Source organism: Myripristis murdjan, chromosome 20, assembly GCF_902150065.1.
Source record: "Myripristis murdjan chromosome 20, fMyrMur1.1, whole genome shotgun sequence".
Classification (NCBI taxonomy): domain Eukaryota; kingdom Metazoa; phylum Chordata; class Actinopteri; order Holocentriformes; family Holocentridae; genus Myripristis; species Myripristis murdjan.
The window spans coordinates 10,188,623-10,213,011 of NC_043999.1; the positions used below are offsets into that span (position 1 = coordinate 10,188,623).

The window sequence follows — 24,389 nt, forward strand, 5'->3', positions numbered from 1 at the left end:
TGAAAGCTATTCACATTCTGAATATATAAAGTGTCTCAAGTCAGTACCTCTCAAAGATGAAAAACCGTACACCATAATGTGCAACGGGAGGTTTCACAGGGAGGAGGCCAATGAAATATGTAACAGCTCAGGCAATTCATGCATGAGCAATGTTAAATCTTTAACATACACTGATAATCATAGTGTGATACTCAGTGACTGTCTAGCCTTCCAAGTAAAGAGCAGTCTCTCTACTCCCTAGTGAGAGAGGGTTGTGTTTGTGTGTCTCACCGTATCCCCTGTGCGGTACGGCGTGGAGCCCTTGCCCCCAGCGATGCTGAAGCCCAGTCCCTTGTCATTGCGAACAAGGCAGGTGGAGAGCCGCTGCCGGGACCCGCTGGGACTTGCCTCCATGCAGAAGGGCAGGCCACTGCTGCGTCTCTCCCGGGGAAAGTAGTCATCCTCGGGTCTTAGTGGCGTTGTGGTGATTGCATTCTCTGGCTCAACCATGCGTTCGCGCAACACCGTCATGGAAACTGTAGCACCAGAGCTACGGAGAGCTTCCACTGCTGTGTGATGCTCTGCCCCATGAAGGTCAACACCATTCACCTGAGACAGAGATGGGGCATGACAGAGATTCAGACTGATGTCCTTTACTGAAACATCTCACTACTGGACAGAGGAAGGAGTAGCAAAAGACATCTTTCACACATTCCAACTAAACTAAAAATCTACAGTGCCAGCAGCGCATACAATGCATCTGATGTTTAAATACAAACTCTCTGAGTTCTCTGATCACATTCATTGGCCATCACAATTCACCAGTGCTGGATGTGTTCAATCAACAATTTACCTCTAGGAGTTTGTCTCCCACTTTGACCCCTGCTCTGGCTGCAGGACCCTCTTCAGACACCCTGGAGATAAAGATTCCCTGCAAACACCACAAAATGGAAAAATTAACTGGTGTAAAGAATGTTTTTTTTTATGAGGCTAATAGGCAGACTATGCAAAGAATCCAGTTACCTCGTCGTCCCCCTTGTAAGGTGTGGATCCTTTCCCTCCAGCAATGCTGATACCCAAGCCGCCTGTCTGTCGAAGGATGGTCAGGGTGTGCTGCAAGTTGAAGACATGTAAGTCAGCACAACTAGTGGTGAAAACCCAAGAACACACTGCTGAACTCAAGACAGATTGGGAGGGAGAGAAGCCCACAACAGTATTTCTTTACATAGTTACCTTTAATATTACCAGATTTATTAAAAATTGTCAAATTGATTTCTATACATGAGCGCAAAGTATCTTTTACTTTCATCTATCTAGTTTTCAGTTATGGGTGAACTCCCTCTTTCTGCCAGAGGGTGGCGCCAATCTGGCGGAGCAGTATGAAACTGTGGTCACAGATGGGTAGACAAACATGACACACACTTTGACTTTAGCCTAATCTCAATTCAAGTGGAGGGTGAATGTTTTTTTTCTTGACTGGATTTTGCTTTCAAAAGCCTGCAGAAAAGTATATTTAAAGCAGCAAGGCGAAACAAAAACTAGTGCCAAATAATTTCTCATCCATTACTGACCACTAAATTGACATTAGACCAAAGTTATTAAAGTGAAAACACACATACAATCCAAAATCATTTTAAACGGGGCTAGTCTCATTCTGAAAATATAGTGTGTGTTGTGCATCTTTAGTCGGAAGGGACCCAACACATGACTGTGTCATAACAGGGAAATACAGACCGAATACCAAGTCATAACACAATGGACTGAGAGTGAATATGTGTAAGCTCTATACGTGCAAGCCATGCAGAATGGGGAAGATGAGGGATAGTTTGAAAGTAAGTGTAATAGGAGAGAAAAGTGTGCTGTGTCCTGGATGTGGAGCCAAAGCTTCAGAGTTTATGTGGTGGCACAGAGACCCTGGCACTCCTTGTAATCAGTCTGCATGCATTCACTGGCAAATTTCCAAACGTTTGAAAATGAACACAAATATCCTAGTGCAAAATCTAACATCATTAAAAGCACACGACTCTCCATGAGAGCATGCCCAGAAATGCAAAAAATTAAACTAAACAAATTTCAACCTGAATATCTAAATAATAGCCATCAAGGCAAGAATTTGCAATGAGATGGAAAATATCTATTACACAACATGAGGGTGGGAAATGAACACCAGCCAACGCTGATAAACTTGCATGTAAATTTGTTTACTTATAGGTAACCAGTAAAATCTCAAAGATCAAATTCTGCTTTGTGATTTTGATTTTTGGAATCAATGAGCCACTGTGAGCAGCAGAGGAGCTTGCTGCTGTGCTTTCAACATAAATATTGCATCTGTGGCTATTCAGATTAAATATTCACTACATATCAAATTTTGTGGAAAATTACTTCAAATGTTAAACCCCCCCAAAATAAGAAAAAAAAAACTTTTAATCATACATAAATCCATATAAGGTCCAATACTGTCTACCATAGATCTTCACATAATAATTTGTGTCCAGGATTAAACTTTTCAAACTTGCATGCAATCCAATGTTTCACTTTTTGTTAATTATACTGTCTAAAACGTGTAACTACTCTGATAAAACAAAATGAACTTAAATCAACTGAAATAATAATTATGACATGATTTCTTCACCAACAGTAAAGAGTATAGCAGCATATTAAAAAATACACATAATATTACAAACACACAACATTCCATATCTTAAAAAATAAATAACACTGTATGGTGTTTTTTGTGTGATTTGATGTAACAAGATGAAATTATGACTAAGCAAGTGCTGAGATAAAGAAAAAAAATGCATAAACACCAATGTTTTGAAATAATAAAATCTATAAATACAGCAAAGGTATTTGATACAACATAGATTATTATCTTTGTCCAGTTTAGACTTAAACATCCATGTACATTCAGTGCAGGTACAAGTTGCACTTTTGAGAAGTGAAGTGAACTTCCTCAGGTGTTCTTCCAACGCTTTTCTTCTGGTTGGCAGTTTTGGTTTTACAAACCATTTGTGTATACCCAGATAAACCTGAAAGAAGATAGTGCTGCAGGCTTTCATCATCACAGCGCAACCAGCCCATTCACTCCAGGGCAACACAGCGTGGACAGGGGATGAAAAGGAGCTGAGAAAGAGAAGCGGAGGAAAGGTGGAAGATAGAGTGTGGTAGAACCTGATGCTCAGCTGGATCCTCTTGCTGCCCCGTCTACTGTCAAACTTCAAACTCTTTTGAGGAGTGGTTTCACTGAACGTCATGCAGTGCCAGCATTTCAGAGAATAACACCATGGGAGGGTAACTTGGAGGCATACAGTCTTCTTGTTATGCTGCTTACAATAATGAAGCACATTTTATATATGTGGCTCAACTTGAGGTGGTCATCACTTCCATGGGAATTTAGGGCAGTGATACCAGGGGAAATGGAAGGGTTTCCCTTAAATTGACCATATGCTTTTGTATTAGAGATGTTTCAGGCACTGTGGTGTGTCTCATCAATGCACCTTGGAAATGATAAAAATCTGCACTGAAAGCATGTTCCTGAACAGCACCACCAAGGATGTCAAATATGGTTTTGGTCAGTCAGTGCTCTTTTAAATTTTGAGTGACAACCAAAATGAATAGGAGGCCAAGGTCTCAAACATAACATACAGAATATGCTGAGGAGGTAATCCATTTGTTATTGGGTGTATGTTATACGCCCTTCCCAGGATGAGCTACTAAGCTTGCTGAATGAAAACCATTAGGTCCATCATTATGCGGATGCTGCATGTTATGTTATTGTTCATCCACAAACTATCCATATCTGGAAAGCTACTTTTGAAATTTCAACCTTTCCCACAATGCACTGAAACACTGGTTGCACATCGGTGTATTGGTCAAATGTCTTTACAAGCTGACTACCACAGATGAAATGGTGTTTGAATGCCCACTTAAAAAAACATCTACTGCATTCAGGCTCTACCACACTGGCCATCTCATAAATGAGTTATGGTGAGGGTTTCCCTAGTGATTGGCTTTGATTAATTATGGATTTCTGTGGGTTGTTTTTCCCCCATCTGAATACCGGCACGAGAATGAGTGAGTGAGGGATACAAAGAGAGGGAGAGAGAGGGAGAGAGAGGGACAGACTGAATGGGAAAGAGTAGGTACAGACCTCTTCCTCCTCAATTCGAGCAGGTTCAATCAGCAGATTATTGACTTGATCAAATGACACCCCCTGTTAGGACAGGAACCAGCGAGAGGCATGCGGATTAGTGAGGCCAAAATAAAAATATGCAGACACGCATACACAAGAATAAAAACAAACCATAAAAAAAATAATTATATAAAAGCAACAAAAATTGCAATCACACTCTCAGTCAACCCCACCAACAAAAACCAAACACTCCACTGTCTGCTTGCGGGTTGTGTGATTTCTCCTCAAGCAGAACCCATTCCACATTCACTCCCCAGCCACCAGAAGCAAATACAGGCAGAGGTGGAAAGGCAAGACCCAGGAGCTGAGCTATAGTGCAACCACACAGCGTAAAGAGGATTGGACAAAAGAAAGCAAAAGCTCCCATACCAGAATAACACCAGCCTTAACACCACAGAGCACATTCCACTTCAATAGCACGCCCTGATTTAAATGGACAGCAAGCTAAAATGTTTGCTAAATTGTACCAAAAGACCAAATGAGCAGCTTAACCAGAACAGTTGATTGGGACACATTTAACACTTTCAGCCTGATACGCCAAAGGATTATCTATAAGATAACTCTAAAATACAGCAACAAAGTTAAAAACAAAAACAAAAACAAAAACAAAAACAAAAACAAAGGCTTAAAGAAAATTGGTTCAATAAAATAAAAATTTAAAAATATTTTTTCTTGAACCAGGAACAGTCTCCTCTATGTGATATTCTACTATCTTGTCATAATTCCAACATGATGTACAAGAACAGACTTGCATGACAAACATTTGGCTCTTTGGATCTTCACATTCCAGCTCTGCCAATAAATGCTCCCGTTGGTCTGAAGACAATCACACAGACAGACACACATTCATACACAACCAGATCCCACTCACTGAATATAAGGTCGCAGATTTGGTGGGTCCCGCCCTACAGACATAGGACTGAGGAAGATTTTGAGATTTGATCACAAGGTAATTTTTTCCCCCCACAATTAGCACGATAAATCAAAAAATCTAGTTAGGGTATGCTGATTAAAGGTGATCAATGATATGATTCCTTTACATAAACAAAAAAAAAATGTCAGCAGACTTCACTCATTCAACACATACACAAAGTTATGAAAGCAAGTGTGAGAAAACTTAATTGATCAATTAAATCATGAGAAAGCAAATGATATGGTGAGAAGCGAAGGACTGAAATGGGCAGGTGTGGCAAAAGACAGGCTGGGCAGGAACTCAGCCCACAGCTGTTTGGGAGGATGAGGCATCGTCATTTGACATAAAACACAGAATTCATACCAAGCATGTTAACATTACATAAAGAAAAGTCAAGAGGCTATCTCTATCTCACCACTGTTCATCAGGACACAAACGTTTAAAGCATTATCACTGATGTATCTCCAAGAATAAAACTTTTTTTTTTTTTTTTTAACATATTGCTATTTCTTACAGTATCTCTTAGTTGCTAGTGTGTGGTATTGAGAGTGATGATCCGAACTGATGTATGGTTTAGGAAAGTCAATGATGATAACCAAGTGTTTGTAGGCATTCTGTGAAGGACAATTTGTCCTACCGTGGAACGGAACAGGGAGAAAGAAAAGCTTTGAGGGAGCTATTCTGAGACTATTGGTGAGTGTGTAGCTGAGTAAAACCACAAAGACAACTCCCAAGAAATCATTCTCCTCAATTTCTAGCACAAGGGAGGCGTGCTCATCTGCACAATGACCCTGCATGCAAAGGCATATCCTTCTCAATCAAGTGCTAGCAGCCCACTCCAAAATGAATGCAAGTTGCAAGTTGGTAAGGGGCTTCTATGCATTCTGAGCATTTGCATAGAGGCAATGCACAAGCCATTGCAAATAAATTCTAATGGCGTAGACAGAGAACTTGACGGATAAAAAAACAAATTGATTGGGGTATGATGCACCCCTGACAAAACAGTTTTTTCCAATGGAGCTAGGAAGACTGCTGTAAAACTACAACATTTGTAGATTGTGACGCAATGAATGAACCTTCGTGTTGTCCATGTACCATCAGAGTGTGTATGGACTTAGACTGCTGATTAGACTGGCTTTGACATGTCTGTGCGGTATGTGAATTAAGTGATTCTAATTTTAACAGTTTCTAACCAGCTATTCCCACATCCCTGAAAGTCATCCTGCCCACTCTGGGCTCTCTGCTTTACCTTGACTTGACTGGAGTTGACCTGGAGGTGCCGGCTGTCTTCCAGCTCTGGCGCCTCCATTCTGTGATGGTGTTGAGGGGTCACAATACATTCATCTTCCTCCTCCTGTTCGTCCTCAGCAGCCTGATTCGGGTTGTTGAGGCCATCGGGACTGAAGCCCTGCAGCAATGCGGCCACAGTCTCAGGCTTGGGCAGCTTGGTGATCTTGAAGTGCTTCTTGTAGTGCGGCGTGTCTTTCCTGATCAGGCGCTGTTTCTCCGTGGGGAAAGGCGGCCTGTCATCTTCCTCCTCACTCCTCTCACCGTCTTCCCCGTCCTCCTCATCCTCTTCATCCCCGCCACGGATAATGGGCTCCTCCGCAAAGTGCACAGTGGGCTAGAGAAGGGAGCGGGTAAGATTCCATAGTTTAAAATAAATAAAATAGCGATAGCTGGTTTATTTCTTATTATAAAGCAAATACAGTGAAGGGGAAATCACAATCTTAGGGACAGTACGTTTTGAATATTCACCTCAATGTATTCCACCTCCATCTCATCTAGCTCCTCCTCCTCCTGTGGGGAGTGGCCATCTACAAGTTCCTCCCCCTGAATGGTGACAGTCATACCACGTCTCTCCTCATGGGAGTTGGCCGACACCGTGCTGTTGGAGGCCTGGGAGTCGTGGCTCTGGTTGGAAAGGTCACTGAGCCGCTTCTCCTGTAATTGACAACATCAGTTTGAGCAAATTAGGATCCAGTGGTTAATAGCATGCAGGTTTCTGTCAACATGCCACAGTGACTGGTAGTTCTCCAAACTTAGAGACATTTCTGCTGATTTACAAGCAAACAACATTGTTGGAAAAGAACTGTAACTGATGGCTGGCTGCTGACAAACCAAACATACTAAATTTTGTTATACCTGTCCATTGGGAGACTCTGCATCTCCATCAGGTTTGGATGTGTAGGCTTCATTCCTCCTCTCCTCAATCACCTTCTTCATCACCTTCAGCTCACTGGGGTGGGGCGTGGCTCTGCGCTGAAGGCCCTGATGAAAAGAAAAACAGACAAAAAACATTTTAAATAATCCTTCCAATAGATATGTTGCTAAACAGCCAACATGAATTAACAAGGCAGAGATTAATCATAATTTGTACTTATTCTTGGTATTCTTGGTATACTTGAAGCACAACTTCAGTCAAGATCAAAATATCAAATCAGTGGTTCAAACAAAGCACAACAACGGAGAGTAGCCTTTTTACGACAGCACCCTTTTTGGTTAGAGCTAGTAAGTAGTAGGGCAAAACATAAATAATGGCTGCTTAACATGGAGACATAAAAAATTGACAAAACACTGTTGTGTTTCTTCACCCTGCGCTCTGCGGCAGCCTCGTCATCCTCCTCTTCAGCTTTGGTCTCTTCCTGGAACTGGATGACTGACACTCTGTTCAGGTTGCTGTCTGTCCAACTGTCATCCACGCTGTTCTGCAGCAAGTTCTCTGTCGAAAAACAGGGAGAGTGTGAAGAAGAGGAGTGTGTCAAAATGTGCTTTAACAGCAGTAGCATACCGCTGAAATGAAGAGCTTCAAGAGCAGATTCTGTACAGGACACATACATGGGTTTGTAAGCTCATGCTACCTAGCTAGCTAGCACATGGTAAAACTGCAAATATCAGCCAAAATCCATGTCAGACAGAGATATGACTTGTGACTGAAAAACCCTGCCCATGATTGGCTCTATGACAAACCAAAAATTTGCTTCTTGATGCTCCAGTAAAAATAATGGAAAAACATTGGTTGTTGTGAAGAAGTGCTGCTCACCTAAGCTGGGGGAGGGCTGCTGAGGCAGCAGGTAGCAGGTCAACACCTTCTCTCCTGTCCGCTCATCATCCTCCGTCTGGAACTTGAGCATGGGCTGAGACTGGTTCTCTGCCAGCCACATGGCCTTCAGGTTGAGGTTAGCCAGGGCAAAAGGCAGGTTTTGTAATCTGGACATAGGAAAGAGGAAAAACAAATACAGGGACCAAATGAGGTGAGGTGATGAAAAATAACCCTGCTTCTTAAGGTAAGAGAGAATAAACCGTACAACAGAATTCACATCAGTCCTAATACATTTCCATACACTAATACATTTTCACACTCTACATATTTTTTTCAGCGATTTGGCACCACAGCTATGACAGCAATTTCTACTGACAGGTAGCAATGTTCACTCTTAATTACATTATGAATGGCAAAGTTGGACATGCGGTGTCTCTGCAGGATACCAGTAATTTGAAATGTCTCCGCAGGATACTTGTAATAGACAATTTCTATTTTAGCATAGGTTTTCCCCTTAAAGATCTGACCTCAGAGTGAGAAGCAGCTGCGTATTAACAATTCAGGCTGTTCAGTAAGGTTACCTGTTTCCAGCCACATCCAGCACATGGAGCTCAGTGGCATCTGCGAGCTCGGCAGGCAGCTTGCCCAGGCGGTTGTCTCTCAATGAGAGAACATTGAGGCTGGCACAGCCGCCCAGCTCGTTAGGCACGCTGCCCAATCGGTTGCGGTCTACATTCAGGTTGGTGAGCTTCTTCAGCTTACCCAGCGAGCGAGGCAGTGACTTTGAGAGAGGGAAACAGAAATGTCATAAATGAGGGGAGAAATCAATGATGGAACTTAATACTTGTTAATGGGCTTTTTATGCTGTTATATTAGCTCCCATAGGTTCATTTCATGGTTATTGTAAATGGCTCACAGATCCTTACCTGTAAAAGGTTCTCTGTCAGGACGAGCTCTGTTAAGTTTTCACACTCTCCTATAGAGTCAGTCAGATGGGTCAGCCTGTTCTGGTCCACCTTCAGGATGGACAGCTGTTTCAGACAGCCTGGAGACAAATAACAGTAAAAACTGTAGTAGCAATCCACAAACACCAACAAAGACAACACACAAGACATCCTTCACTGAGGTGCTGACCTGACAGAAAGCTAGTGTTTCTGTCTTTGCCACCGCTCAATGTCAAAATCTACCCATTAGAGGGCAGTGCTGCTCTTATTTAGACAGCATATAACACTACCTATACAAACTGGTTCTGCCACAAGGTTCAATATGCAGGATGATGAGATGACAAACTGTTACTAATTTAACCTAAACAGCACACTAATTTACACAATCAAACACTCCTCAGGCTGTCAGGGGTCAATAAAATAGCTAAAAAAAAAAATTCATTTAGATTAGCTATGCTTCCATCAAACTTTCAAGAGAATTTCAAACAAACTGAAACACTGTAAAAAGCAAAAAAGCAAAAAAGAATGAACTGAGTAAGTCTTCATTAGCTGAGAAGTATTCTATTACACAGTTTAATAGCAACACAGCCTATGGCAGGTGCAATATACACAGGGATAACAGAGTGTATGACATGTCTGGGAGGTCATGGTGAACAGATGACAACAAACATCGCAACATCATTACCTATTTAACGAATGTGTGCCTACTGCCATTAAACACATTCTTTCTTCAACAATAATAAAAAAACCCATCTCAGCCTCAACCAAGCACAGAAACATTTTTGAGTTTTTACAGAACTTTCACTGAAATCTGCTCTTTCTATCCAGGTTTTGAACAGAAACACTTGGACAGAAACCAAGCTATTGAGTGTAACTGGCCGCTCACACTATTAACTACAAAAGCAACAACTGTCCCTCTTGTCCCTAGTTCTCTGTTGCCATCTCTTGCATCCTGTCACTTGCAGGCGTGTCTGTGTGCAACTGACATTTACATATTCAGCTTTGACTGGAGTAAGCAGGAACCTTGTTGTGAGCTGGGTTTGTGCCCCACACAAATGCTCTGATTGGTTCATTTGTGTTGTTGTGTCTCGACGTCACATACAGCACACAGTTCGTTTGCATGAAATTTACCATTTTTCAACTTTCCCTCATTCTAATTTGTGTCGCTTTGTCACTGTGTGTTGCTGGTGTTGTCTCATGTCACTGGCTGCTGGCTGAATTCCTGTCACCTGCATCGCTTTTGTAGTTCATAGTGTGAATGGCAAGTAAATTCAATTTCAAGTTTATTTAAAGCCCAATATCAATGTGGATATGTAAAGCCCTTTGAGACTAAACAAGTTTAAAACAAACAGGTCACACCCCCTGCCTTAATCCTCATAATTAAACAACTTATCTCTTCTCTCACCTATGCTGTCTGGGACGATATCCAGCAGGTTTTGTGTGAGCAGCAGGTCAGTGAGAGCCAGGAGACCATTCAGCTCTGAGGGAAGCTCCTCTAGACGATTCTCTGACACGTCCAGACACACCAGCCTCCGGAGGTTTCCCAGCTCCTGCACAGACACACACACAGACACAACAAAACTCAAACATTATGTTCATTGCAAAAGTCTCCACCATGTTAAGTCTCATTTAGTCAGTACTAAAACTTTTTTTTTTTTTTTTAAAACAAGTAAAACATTCTGACCGAAGGAGATGAATCCACATTTTTACAATGCAGTTTCATAAGAACCTTTTCGAAAAAGTATTTGAAACAAGGCAAAAAGAGACAGAACATTAGTATTTTGAAAGTGTACTCACTGGTGGTAATGAAGACAGCTGGTTACGGTCCAGCCACAGCTCCCTCAGGTTGGGGAGGGCACCAAGGGTGTCCGGCTAGGAGAGAAAAGATGAAGCAGTGGGAAGAAGAGGAAGGAACACAAAAGAGAGAAGACGTAGGTCTGTTATTTTTGTTCATTTTTGTGACACAAAGCCAGGGGAATGTGCGTTTCAAATGATGCATGCAACAGTGAAGGAGAGCAAACATGAACCATCCACTGCGTTTAAACATGAATCATTTGAGAGCAAAAACAAAGTTTCTTTTCAGTGGTATTTGGGCTGTTCCTGGAGTGGAAATTGGACCTCATAATTTAATTTTGAGCCTTGGAATCACTGTCTTCAGTATGACTCTCGCAGGATGGTGATTTTCAGTTCATCTAAGTTTAGAATTTAAATGGAATTATCCAATTTTAGATCGTTTTGACTGCTAAATAACTGCTGAACAAGATACAACAAGCTTTTGGAATCTGTTCTCAAGCATTTGCTGAAGCTCTTATTTCAACAAACAAGTATTTGTTTGCAGTACTGGAAAAACAAAGACTTTGAAATACTCAGTGTTAATTCTCAGTGATAAATAGCATAAAGGAGAATGTCAACAGAGCCTTGACATATGACAAGAAGGTAGGCAGGCAAGACTTCTGCATTATGTCAAGTGTTTGTTCAGCCTCCGCCCTTGTCAGGTCACCAGAAATTGTTTACCCTGTCCTATTGCGACAGGTGGGTGTTCCCAGGCTAAAAGCAGCACTCGGTGTTGAATACAGTACAGACAGGGCCTGAGGTCTGACAGACCGGCTCTGCTGTGTTTGTGGGATAAATATGTGGTTGGGATCAAACGGTTTGCGGTGGGAATATGAGAGGCATATTTGTGATGGATGTGGTTGTGCGTGTATGCTGACACAAACAGCACAAATGTAGAATATGTATTTCTGTGGCAGTTTTAAACAAGGGTGTATGATTGAGAATTTGTAGACTGAGAATGAGTTATCTATATTGTGTGGTAAAAGTAGAAGAGTTGTGGCTTACCAAAACTTCCAGTTCATTGCTGCCCAGGTCCAGCTGTTCCAGTTTCACCAAGAAAGAGAGTGACCTAAATATGCACATAAAAACAGCAGTGAATCACACAAACATGTGCCCTGAAAGAACAGCATGAGCATAGCTTTGCATACGATTAATGCATACCATTCATTCACATGTACGGTGTGAGGTGTGTTTTAAACCTCAGTTAACTACAAGTGCTTCAAAGCTGTCATCAGTCTTTGTCTCTGCCTCGGCATTCATAGATCAGGGAGGTTCAGGCTATCTGCACAAGATCGGGCATGCTGCTGATTTGCAAATAGCAACAGCATCCAGTAATGAAGAAGCACTGGCTGTTAGAACTCTTTCATGTATTTTGAACAAATGTTGTCATATTTTATTGTCATTGCCACTTAGACTTTTTCCATGGAGATGGTGGGGGATGAGATAAGAGGCACAGTCCAATATGCCTGAGGGAGTGGACACTCACGTGGGCAAAGACTTCAGCAGGTTCTCCCTGAGCTCCAATGTCACCAGGTTGGCCAGGCTGTAAAAGAAGGAGTGGCAGGGGAATGAAAGAGAAGGAAGAGGAGGGGGGAGGGGGCAGGGGGACAGAGGAAGAAAAGGAAGGGAAGAGGCAGGTTGGTTAGTCAGATGGCAGGTCTGTTTGTCTGGGCTGCCTTGGCATGGTGAGGGGCTCCTCCATCTGTCTGAGCACAGCAGTGGCCCTGAGCACAGAGACAGGCTGCCTCAGACCCCACTGGGCTACAGAATTACACTCCTCAAAGGCCTGCTCAGTCTACTAAAGTATCATGGATCTAACTGAGCGGGAGACCTTCAGTTTGATGGCAAAAACAACTGGGATGTTTTTATTCAAGAGCTATATTGCAGGGCTGCCCAACGGTTGCAAAATGTATAATCACATTTTTTTCTTTATCATTTGGGGACAGTGTTACTGTCATCACAAAATTAATGATGGATGGAATAGGATGGATTTTTGCTGATTACATTTTTTTTTATCAAAGTAAGTAAATAAGAAGAAACATACAGTCAAATTTCAGTCATGTTGACAAAATCTGATAGGGCATTTTTTTCAAATGAGTAAGACTATGATTTGACATTGAAGTTGACTGAGACGATTCAATACACTTTGGGAGGAAATTTACTTTTTTGCACATTTTACAGCTATATTTATTTAACAGTAGAGATTACAAAGCAAATGACAGGAAAACAAAACTGAAGTTATTAAAGAGATGCTAAAACTGGAGATATCTGGTGTCTTTGTTTGACAGTAGTTAAATTTCTAACTATAGTATTCTGAACAAGCTAGGGATATAACTTGCCTGAAAAACAACCACAACAATGAAATGAATTATATGCTACAATATCTCCAAGTAATATCATCATTAACTGAAGAAACTATAATAACGAAATATGATTATACACGCTGAAATGTGAAGCTCTGTTATGTTTCAGTGCTGTATGAACTGTTGTGCTTGTGTACATACTTTCCAATGTCGTTGGGCAAAGTCTGCAATGACACGTCATTGAGTGCCAAGTGAGCGAGTGCTCGGAGTTGAGTGAAGCCATCCGGCAATCTGCAGCAGAAAGACAGGGAAGGATGAAAAAAAAAAAAGAGCAGAGGAATACCATTATACAAAGCACGGGATCTGTTGAAGCACACAGACTATCGGCCCTGTAAAAATTTCCATCTGTAAAAGTATTCAGCATCGATGCTACTTGCCAACAGTTCCTATGCTGTTCTATAGGAGGAAGTCAAACAGGGGAGAAGTGGTGCCCTTGTTAGGTTAGCGTGACACTTCCATTTAATACAGAGCCACATTTGGTCAGAGCATGCTCTCCTTCAGGCATGTGCTCATGATCTGAACATAATCTCATCTCAGCTGGGGAGCGTTTTCAAGCTTTGTAGTTATAACTGAGGATACAGCATGTACACGTTCATACACATACACATACACAATAAACATGAACACAGTCTTTCAAACACAATTCGCTGCACATTAAAAGAGGAACAAGGAGTAATTAGAGCACACAGATGACATTTATCATGCTTTGTGAAGTATGTCAAAGTAGTTTTACATCCCCACACCCCTCCACTGCTAAGACCAACATATTTTAATACTGATAGTGAGTGGAGAGATGCGCAGTTCCAGGCCACTTACCTGGAGAGGGGGTTTCCGCTGAAATCTGCGATCTCCAAAGCCCTGCAAAACTTAATGCTCTCGGGGATCTCAGGAATGTCTGCAGGAGAGGAGAGGAGGAGGGGAGGTGGGGAGAAGAGTCAGCACTACAGTCAGAAAGATTGGGGGTTCACATTCTATAGAACAAATCATTTCAGGTTCCCTCGTAATCACAACCAGATGGCCAAGAGCATGGAAATGAGAGAAAGGAAGGGCAAAGTGAGAAAGAGAGGGAGAGATGGAAGTTGTGCTGGGGAAAGAGGAGAGGACATAGTCAAAGAAAATGCAGTGTGCTCCTCACATGCCTGTTTTCCTCAATACCCTAAATTTAGTGTGCAATCACACATTTATTGCAGTTATACTTGTAGTGTTAATTGTTTCTAAGTGTTTCAGTCAAATAGGCTGGCTGTCTCAGGTGTGGTAAGCCTAACCGTGAACTACAAAAACTTAACTTCTTAACTTAACTCTAAGAGAAAAGATAAAGGATGTTTCTTGCATCATAAAAGTCACAGGTTGTATGGACTGAAAATGAATCAATCCTGTACTGTTAGCTGGTCAATTCTGAGTAAAGCAGATTGAGAGTGCTTATTTTTTTTTTAAAGCAATGATAACGGCTGCAAACACATTCAATGTAAGGCGGCTAGGTGACAGCGCCTCATCAGGTCCGGAAGCACAGGAAGACTTATCAGTTCCCTCTGGTTCCTCTCGGATTTTATGTTTTTCCCCCCATGTTACTGCTGATTACATGCACAGGAAAGCTTTTATCAGCTAGTTATGCGGGCCCATCTATGAATATCAGTAAAACATGCATCAATTTATGCTCTGGACTTATCCATAAATCTTACAACAAGCACAACAAGAATCAATTTCACGGAGCTGATGAGAACCATGCGTTTTAAATTCATTCATGATCAGTCTTTCATTTCCTTATTTTGCAGCTATTTTGTTCCTGCATATTAAGAACTATATTAATATCCTATAACCAAATTATGTTTTATTTTGATGTTTTTTTTAATTTATTTTACCTGGTTGGCCTAAGGAAAATGTCCTATACGAGTAATAAAACCCTGACCTACTGGCCTGAACAGGAAAGTGGAAAAAAACCCTAAGCACTGAAGGCTGCATGTTCACGTTAAGAAACTCCGACTGAGCCAAGGGGCCCGTGACACATTGCTTATCTGGCTCAGTGTTGTCCTAGAGCAGGAGCAAGCAGACAGGCAGGCAGATGGGACAGGCCCTTCTAGGCCACTGCACACTGCTCTCACAGTGCTTGATGCAGTCTGAAGCAGGACAGATGCCTCATATCTACCCTTCCTGCCACTGGGTACCAGTACATATGATATCTGTGCGCACCACACAAGGACACTGAGAGGGCAAAGTATGTGTGTGTGTGTGTGTGTGTGTGTGTGTGTGTGTGTGTGTGTGTTGCTAACAGCTGCTGAGTTGCAGAATGCAGAACAGCAGACCTAACTGAGACAAGTTTCATCTGAAATCGGTATGACATGTTTGACTGAGGGCAGAACGAGGCACTGTCTTTTGGCTGATTTATGGGCCCGGATCGTTTTCTTTTTCTTGTCTTCCATTTCATGTTTCAAGGGCACAGAGATCCATGGACACGTGTTTTCTGTTGCTTGGGGTAGACTGGATGCTTTGGCAAGGAATACAACCTAATTTTTGTCTGCTGACTACTGCTAGTGTGGTTATTCTCCAACTGATTTGGCTTTGCTGCCGTCTCCAAAAATATTTTTGTTACAGATATTTCATTAGGGGCTGCTTTTATTGTTTTTCTTTTACTTTCAATTCAAATTCAAATATTTACGTTCTTCATTTATCCCCAAGACGCCAATTTGAAGCAAAACAACAAAACAATCAAATTTATCATACAAATTCAACATAGATAATTAGATAAATGAGTGAAATGAGTAAATACATGAAAATCTAAAACAAACCTAATACTTCTTAAACCAGTTAGTAAAAGGAAATAAAACAATTACAATTAAGCACTGGTACATGTATGTTGCATAAAAAGGGTCTAAATACTGACTCAGGTAAACAAGTGATGATCCTTTTTATATTTACTGTTTACCAGTCTATTTGCTTCAGGGGTAAAACCAAATTTTCTCCTATTTGTTCTATAAAATGGGCTTCTACGACAATATAATGGATCAATAATTATAGCTTATGTTTTCTTGAGGGCCTTTTTAGAACCTTTTTAAGGGCCTTTTTAACTGTTATTGACAACTCGTTGCAGTTGGTTCCTGTCTTTCTAGCTGAGGGATGTAAACCAGCAAATAAAATGTTAAAATACTTTCAATAAATGATGCATAGTATCTTTTCAGTCCTGTCAACTCCAAACAAATTAAGTTTGCATAGACCAAAAAACCTTGCTGGGCTTTTTATAATAACATCTGTGTTCTCATTGAATCTCAATCCATTATCAAACACAGTTCCCAAATATTTACAACTCTGGACAATTTCAACATTTTCTTCATAAAGAATTGTTGGTGCACTATTATTTTGTTTGGAGAGATGATCATTTCCTGTGTCTTTGCCTCATTTAAAACCAGGAATGACTTATCACACTAATTTAAAAATTCTCCCTATACAGGCCTACATGACTGAATTAACAGAGCAAGGACTGACATCAAAACACTGTCACCTGTCAATTTTACCAGATAGTGGTTTTTATAGTTACTATAAATATCATGTTATATTAAAAACTTTATCTGAGTTAGAACACAACCCAGTGGGGAGCCAGTGGATGTACAAAGGAATCCAGATGATACACCAATAATGACCACTGTCTGTGTTCTGTTAACTAATAATTAGTTTTCTCAAAACAGGACACAGGCAGTAATAAACCATCTTATGAGTTGATGGTCCAATTTAAAACAGGAAAATCAGCTTTTCAATCAGAAGGTGAGGCTGCATTGTGTTAAATGCTGACAAAAAGCCTACAAAGAGTAACCTGACAAGTGAGCTTTTGCATTCTTGGTGTTTGTGTACGCTGTCTAGAGGAAATAATTTAGCATCTCCTACATGCTCTAAAACCTCCCTAGCTTGTATGCAAATTACAGAGGATAAAGGGATGGCTCAGTAATTTGTGACTCGATGATTTTCTCTGAAGTTTTCATCACCAGTGAAATTAAAGCAACAGGTCTCAGGGTCATTGAAGACTTTGAGTTTGCTGATTTTTGGAACTAGGATAAATCTTGAGTTTTTCCAAGAGCAAGGACAATTCCAGTGTCCACTGAGAGCTGGAACAATCTCAGGAACACATTGCTTAGCTCCTCAGAACAGTACTTAGGAGTTCTTCCACACATTTCATCAGGCCCTCAAGCTTTATTAACCTGCACGCTTAAGTACTTAGTAACAGATGGGGTTGAAATCTGCAGTGACTCCAGGTGATGGTGACTCCTGTTCCTCCCTAAGTTGGGCACTAAAATCATTCCTATCAAAACAAGAGAAACGGTTAGTCAGCTGGTTTAGCAGGATTTCCTCTCTGATGCTTCTATGTATATGGATTTGTAGATTGTGTTGGTGTATTCTCCTCCATACTCAGCATGTCAGGATTGCTGCAGTGATCTGTAATTTTATTTTTATAGGCTAACTTAGCCTGTCTCACTATCCTTTTGACTTCTTTAGTTATTTACGTGTTTTCTCTCTTCAACTATACTACTGAATTTTTTTCCATTTTTGTTGAGCATGCTTTTGAGCCTTTTTGTTACCCAAGGTTTGATATTGGAATGTACTCTGAGTGAGCTTTGGAGACAAGACAAGAAATGGATTTTTTTTTTTGTTTTTTTTTAACATTTTGTTAATTGGGTATGTGATAACGACTGGGCTTTGAAGCATGCTGGCTATCATGTACTGGTGACAGGATAGTACTGCTGAGACAAGTGCACAGTGAACAACAAGCCCCCTGTGTTTTCCCATTTGTGTATGTGGGTTGTTTTTTTTTTTTTGCATGTGTGTTTACCATTTCTGGAGATGTCCAGTTCCACCAGCTGCATGAAGTTGGCCACCTCAGGTGGGAGTCTCTGGATCTCATTGTCGCTCAGACCGAGCTTCCGTAGGTTCAGTAGTCTGAAGAAAGGCTGTAAAGACAGACAACACCTTGTTAATAAAACAGATAAAAAATATTTATTGATTTATGCTCACAGTTGTTCACTGTGACCTTTATCATCAGATCATGCATGGACAGCATTAAAGTGGCAGGTCTGGATGCACAAAAATTGGATTTTGCTTCTACAGTATTGTTACCAGATCCCCAATCCAGATATGCAAGTGGTACTGGCACGGTAACTGGAATTTAACAGAGCCTCGCGAGATGCTTTCCAGCCATTTACAGGCCAAATGTGGACACAGAGCAATGTGATCTCATAAAATCCAATTTTAAGAATCGTTAAAGTGACCACAGGCTTAGAGACATAATCCTTCTCCATGTTTAAGTCAGTTTAAATCTTACCTAGTGTAACGGATTTCGAAAAATCAAAAGTATTCCTGCCAGAGAACATCAAAGTGCCTTAACTGCAACGCCCAACTATATATACAAAACCTCCTGTATGTTCACTAAGGGCTTGTTTCCAGAACCAGTTTTGAAAACATTCCACCGCCATATTCCTAAAAAACTCCCCCTTGCCATGGCAACCCCAGCCAAACAAAGTGGCTTTCGATAGGAGAGCAGAGCAGAGTGCTGCGGCTGTGGCCATGCCAAGTGCTTTCACAAGAGCCTGGTTGTTGGATGGGACAGCGTTCAGAAACATTCCTCCTCCAGCCGCACCGTGTGTGTTGTGTGTGTGTGTGTGTGTGTGTGTGTGTGTGTGTGTGTGTGTGTGTGTGTGTGTGTGTGTGTGTGTGTGTTCTGCTGCTCATATGGACAGACAAGACAGGCTGGCAGGGAACAGAGAACAACATGAGTAGCAGTCCAAAACTATGCAGTTATTAACTCCTCAATCAGTCCGTGGTTCTGCGGCCCACAGAGGACCCACTGTGTCCTGTCAGCCTCTCAGACAGAGTAAGGATGGGAGATTCAAGAGGAACATGCTGACCTGGGCTTTCTGGGGCAGGAATTTGTTGGAAGTCATTATATAGGGATGCTTTCTGAGCAAAGGGCACACACAAGTCTGAGAGCTTGGATTCTGAACCTTAATTCGACTTAAACTTCAGGCTGTCTGGATGTGCTCACTGCTGAAGACAACCATTGTGTGTCAATAACCCCGGAGACTGGCATAATTAACTGGAAAAGCCAGAAAGTTTCCGGATTGCTTCTTCCTTATCAGGAACAGGGTTACAAAAATGTAGCACTGTTACACTCATGTCTCAAGGATGTTGTATAAATGCTTAACAAAGCAGATAAAACACACCCTTCTTCAGTGTTAACTGTAATGTCACTGCCTGACAGCAGTGGAAAGCACATGCGTATGCACACACACACATCAACACACTCAGTGCGACATGCTAAGAGACAGCTCTACAATTAAGCTGCCAGAGAGAAGAATGCTACAGCTCAGTTCCACTCTGTTCCTTGGTGACACACATTTCCTGTTCTTAACTAGCAGGGCTGAACAATTAATCGAAATATTGTCGAAACTGCAATGTGGCAAAGTGGCCTTGATAAAGGTCAAATGTGTAGAAATAAAAAAAAATATAGTGAAGATCGCCCACTTCTGTCTTGCAGTTTAAAAATGTAATTACAAACTGATGACCTGCACCTTTTTGGGAGTGTGTTCTTTACACTTTTTTATAAAGGTAAAATGTGTGACAAAATGTTGTTAATAAAGTATTAGAGTGCTACAGAGATGCCCTGGCCTACAATTCATGTTGTCCGGAAGACATATTTGTGACTTTAATAGTTGTTTCTGTGAAAATTAAAATGACGATGAAAATTTATAACTCTGCTATAACTAGTTGTGTGTTTTACATTTCAACAGGGAGAAGGGTGGCTATAGCAGCAAGGATCTCTCCTGAGTCCTCTGGGGCACCAAGTGCAGGGCTGGCAGCTGGCGGCTGGCAGCAGGAGACAGAGCAGGGCTGAGAACCAACTTTTTAGATCCACCAACTACAGTTGTTGATGCCAGGGCTGTACGCAGCTCATAATTTCAAGAGTCGACTAAGAGCCAGACTTTGAAAACAACTAATCGACTCTTCGTCCCCTTGACCCCCACAGCCAAAATTTATAGCAATTTGACTGGTGGCTGGTGTTTGTTCACCACTTCAATGGAGAGTGAATCGGGGAGAATGGAGGAGAGCGACATAGACATGGATAGGGAGAGAGAGAGAGAGAGAGAGCGACAAAGGGTGTGTTGGCTCAGTGACAGGTATCAGATGGCAGGAACAGGAAATAAGAGCTGAAGGGGGCCATGTGGCCGAGCCTGGCCCAGATGGGAAACGGCCCCCAGCAGGAGACACGGCTGCCCTGGCAGAACAGGTGACACCAGTCGGAGGGTGTCTCCTGGGGCGAGGATGCTTGGAAAGACACACACAAAGATGTGCTATTATGCTGCAGATACAGATACACTTTCAAAACCTTATTTGATCATCTACACATGCTGAGCAGGTAGATTCCAAGTTCTCAGTCACCTGCTGATAAAACATTAGACTCAACTGTTTTTGGGCCTAGATCCAAAATTAACTTCCACAGGGAAGCTAGTTTCATCCGTTCTGGTACCAAAGTATGTGAAGCCAAACACAGAGCGAACACAACTGGAGATTCTTCCATCCAGGCTAAACCAATCATCTAATGAAAGCCTTTGCATCGCTGTGTTTCTCTCATCTCTCAAGACTGTCCAGAGCCCGCGCTCTGATGGGAAGAAGGTTGGACTGTAATGCAATCAGGCCTGTGAACGGACGATTATGAACACTCACAAAGACGGCCATTCATTGCAGAGTTCCCGCTCACAGGCATGCTCCCTGGTGTTTCTCTATGAACCAACCTTGACATAGGTCTGATCCAGCTTAATAGTGTCCAGGTCTCAAACCAGCCCTGTAGCTGGAATTGATTTGTGCAGAAAGTTTGATGACATTTTAAGTCAAATATTGACATTTTGGAGGCTATTTTTGCAATTTGAAAAACAATATTTATTGACATAAACATTGTTTTAGTAAGAACATGTGACAACCTCTCAAGCTCATCTGCCAGTCTGTTCTTTCAGTTATTTCTACAACAGTAAAAACTGTGCACAAAATACTGACTGAAAAAATTAAAGGCATCGAGAACTGAAATAGCAATTAAACTGCAATTCCAGCAATCACAGATGAATCTGAGGTCCCAGGCCAATTTTCCACCAACGGATGGAGTTTCAAATTAAACAGAGGAGAAACAATAGTGCTTTTGCTAAGCAGCATGGGTCAATGGGTCGACTGGAATAACAACAAGTGGGAGCGGTGGGATTTGGTGTACTGCCGTCCCCTCTATATGCTATTAGTGAGCCACAACAGTCTGCTCTGTCAGTCACACAGCCTCTGAATCCTCCTGCCACAACTATCTCAGTGAGTGTGTGTGTGTGTGTGTGTGTGTATGACCATCTGTAGGGTGAGCCGACACATTGGTGAGAACCACTGTGCTACATTTCCTTTACAACTTCGCAAGTGGGCCTTTGTATCAGAGCCCTCCCTCTGCCAGAGTTGTTTGGCTAGGGAAGGGAAAGTGGGGTGTGATGCAGTAGAAATGCGTGAGAGAACAGGTGGGAAAACAACTACTATGTCAGCAGAGGGCAGTGTGGGGTATCAGCGCACTTACAGTATTATGAAGGCTATGAATCACCCGAGCACACTTGCAAACTAGGAAACTAGGACACTATATTCCAGCTTCGACCTTGCCTTCAGAAGGTGGATGAGTTTATTCAAAAGTCCTTGACAAAAAGTCAGCCTTGGCCTCCTTTTAAAACCTTTTCCATCAATTGTTGAAAAAAAAAAAAAAAAAGCAGGGGAAGCTAAGCAACGACATTAGAAATCAGCACTAGCTATCAGCAAAGTCCTGGCAAGGCTGTAAAATGTACTAGATAGAGGAGCCATGTTGGCAAGTAGCTACTCTGTTTCATCAGCTTTGTCTCTTCTAAATGCAACTGTGGCTGCTAATTATTTAAAAAAACACGACTGGTTGAATGAAAAGTTAATCCGACGCTCTTTCACTCAAATTATTTTGGATTCAAAGGAAAAAAGGAGCTGCTAATTTAGCTTGCTGATTGAAAAGTCTATGTGTAAGAAGAACTGAAGCAGCTGCACAGATTCAGTTGTGCTATAATAAGATTTCACACAGGGCTGCATTGGGTGTGTTAACATCCACAATACAACCTACTCATGCTAGTGTGAAATGGGTTCTGTGGTGCAAAAATGTGTCAGATGTCACCCATTAAGATACAATGAGTGAAACCTGGTCACCCATGAGGAGCCTATGACAGAGTGCCCTGTATGTGTGTGCACATCTCCTCCAACCATGCCAGAGCGGAGGAAAGTACTGTCCTTAACTACGGAATGGAGAGCTCACACTAGTCAAATAATCCAGACCAGGAGTGTCATACGGTCAAATTCATCTCAATTCATCAAATGCCCCCAACTGACCGTGTTAGATTTGTGTGTATATTATATTTTTTTAACGTAAAGACATATTAACAATACAATAGATTATAAGATTTAAATTATAATTTTACAAATACCACTCAAGAAAAAAAACCTAAGAGATGGGGGGTGGTACTGTTTTTTTCCCCCATCACTCCTCTTTCAGCATTCAATGTCTAAAATCCAACCTCAAATACTACTGGAGATGAAGCCCTGAAATTTTGCATGTAAATTACCATCAAACTTATGTCCTAAAAATACACCAAAAAATACAGCTGGTTGAGAATCACATATAAACTGAACAGTTGGAAATAAATGTGGGAAGCAATTTGGGAGGCCTATAGAAAACATGCTGAACCCTTTGAAACAGCCAGTAATTGAGATTGGAGGACACAATCTTGATGGTAGATTATGTGCACAATTTTTAAGGCTGTATTCTCAAATAATTTTGGAGAACAATGGCAATATTTGAAAAAAAAAAAAGACTCCATGTTTAGATTTTTTTTCCTTGAGTGTTATTTGTAAATTTAGAATTTAAATATTAATCTAATATAATAAATATAAATATCTTTACTTTTTTATTTGATAAAATGAAATGGGTTGACCCCATATGAATGCTGTGCTGTCTTGTCTGCACAGCTTGCCTGCTCTCCAAGGATGTACATTTGCTTGTGTGTGTGTTTATGCATTTTCAGGGTGAACATAAGTCACAGGACAGGAAATACTGTACTAAAGTTCCTAAACACACACATTAACATACACACACATCAATGTTTACAAAGACTCAGTTTTTCTTTGGTTGAGGTGGCCAAGAACACTTTAGCTACTGTAGCTGGACTCAGCATGTGTGTGTGGGTCAGGAGGAGGGGCCGGCTGGTATGTTAACATGCATATTTGTGTTTATGTGTATAAGAAGGGGTTTGTGTTTGTTTAAGCGTGTGTTTACAGGGTGTTTATGTGTGCTGAAAGTAACTGTAAATTCAGGGAGGGGTGTTTAGGTCTGTGGACCTCCTGTCACTCCAGGGAAACTAATTACAATGTGACTACAAAATAACTACAGCAATGCAGTGTGTATGTGTGTGTTTAGGTGTGTGTGCTCCCTCAAATGTGAGTGTGCTGTTTTACTGTAGGTGCAGTGTGATGAAGCCTGATGTACACAGAGACTTCAGTGTTCCAGTCAAGTGACTCTATTTAGCTTACGGCTTCCTTCCAATCACGCTATTAGACTACACACAGAAGAGGCTACTCTCTGCCCACACACACACTGTATCTGAACTTGCCCTTTACTAGACACACTCAACATGCAGCTCTCGTGTGCAGGAGACCGTGGAGAAACCCCCTAGACAGTTAACTCCATGTTTGTCTTAAATCATTAACCTAAGGTCAGGTCCTTTGTCTGAAAAACCAATGTAAAGAGGCAAGCCCACATAAAAGCCTTAACAATATTCTTTTTGATAGCAAGAGGAGTATCCGGCATAATGAGCGAAAAAACAATGACATCAAGCCTTGGCTAATAGTAGGACTGGAGCCAAGAGGGCTGCACCAATCTCTTCAACAGAGGGTCAGGCCTCAGCTCGTCTCTCTGCTAAGAATTAACTAACTGCAGAGGCATTTGATCAATGGATCTAGTGTGCGCTCTTTTCCAAGTCGGCCACAAAGAGGAAGTCAAATTATATGGCATTAAACTTCTACTCTAGTCTCTGCATGTCCCTCATTTTTTCAGTCTTTT

At 41.5% G+C, this 24,389-nt stretch overlaps 1 protein-coding gene across 5 annotated transcripts in view; it reads right to left on the bottom strand.

Moving 5' to 3' along the window:
• Nucleotides 1–24,389, bottom strand: part of scrib (scribble planar cell polarity protein) — an 80,113-nt gene that overhangs the window by 28,047 nt on the left and 27,677 nt on the right. For all 5 annotated transcript variants that reach the window (XM_030079804.1, XM_030079802.1, XM_030079800.1 and 2 more), the window contains exons 2-19: nt 18,081–18,198; nt 14,084–14,162; nt 13,409–13,498; nt 12,391–12,447; nt 11,910–11,973; nt 10,869–10,943; nt 10,477–10,621; nt 9,054–9,172; nt 8,709–8,908; nt 8,128–8,294; nt 7,679–7,806; nt 7,230–7,355; nt 6,843–7,028; nt 6,334–6,708; nt 4,130–4,192; nt 1,003–1,092; nt 833–910; nt 271–588 (exon numbers count right to left, since the gene is read on the bottom strand). In XM_030079804.1, coding sequence (XP_029935664.1) covers nt 271–588; nt 833–910; nt 1,003–1,092; nt 4,130–4,192; nt 6,334–6,708; nt 6,843–7,028; nt 7,230–7,355; nt 7,679–7,806; nt 8,128–8,294; nt 8,709–8,908; nt 9,054–9,172; nt 10,477–10,621; nt 10,869–10,943; nt 11,910–11,973; nt 12,391–12,447; nt 13,409–13,498; nt 14,084–14,162; nt 18,081–18,198 — 2,478 coding nt within the window. The remainder of the gene's footprint in view (nt 1–270; nt 589–832; nt 911–1,002; nt 1,093–4,129; nt 4,193–6,333; nt 6,709–6,842; nt 7,029–7,229; nt 7,356–7,678; nt 7,807–8,127; nt 8,295–8,708; nt 8,909–9,053; nt 9,173–10,476; nt 10,622–10,868; nt 10,944–11,909; nt 11,974–12,390; nt 12,448–13,408; nt 13,499–14,083; nt 14,163–18,080; nt 18,199–24,389) is intronic.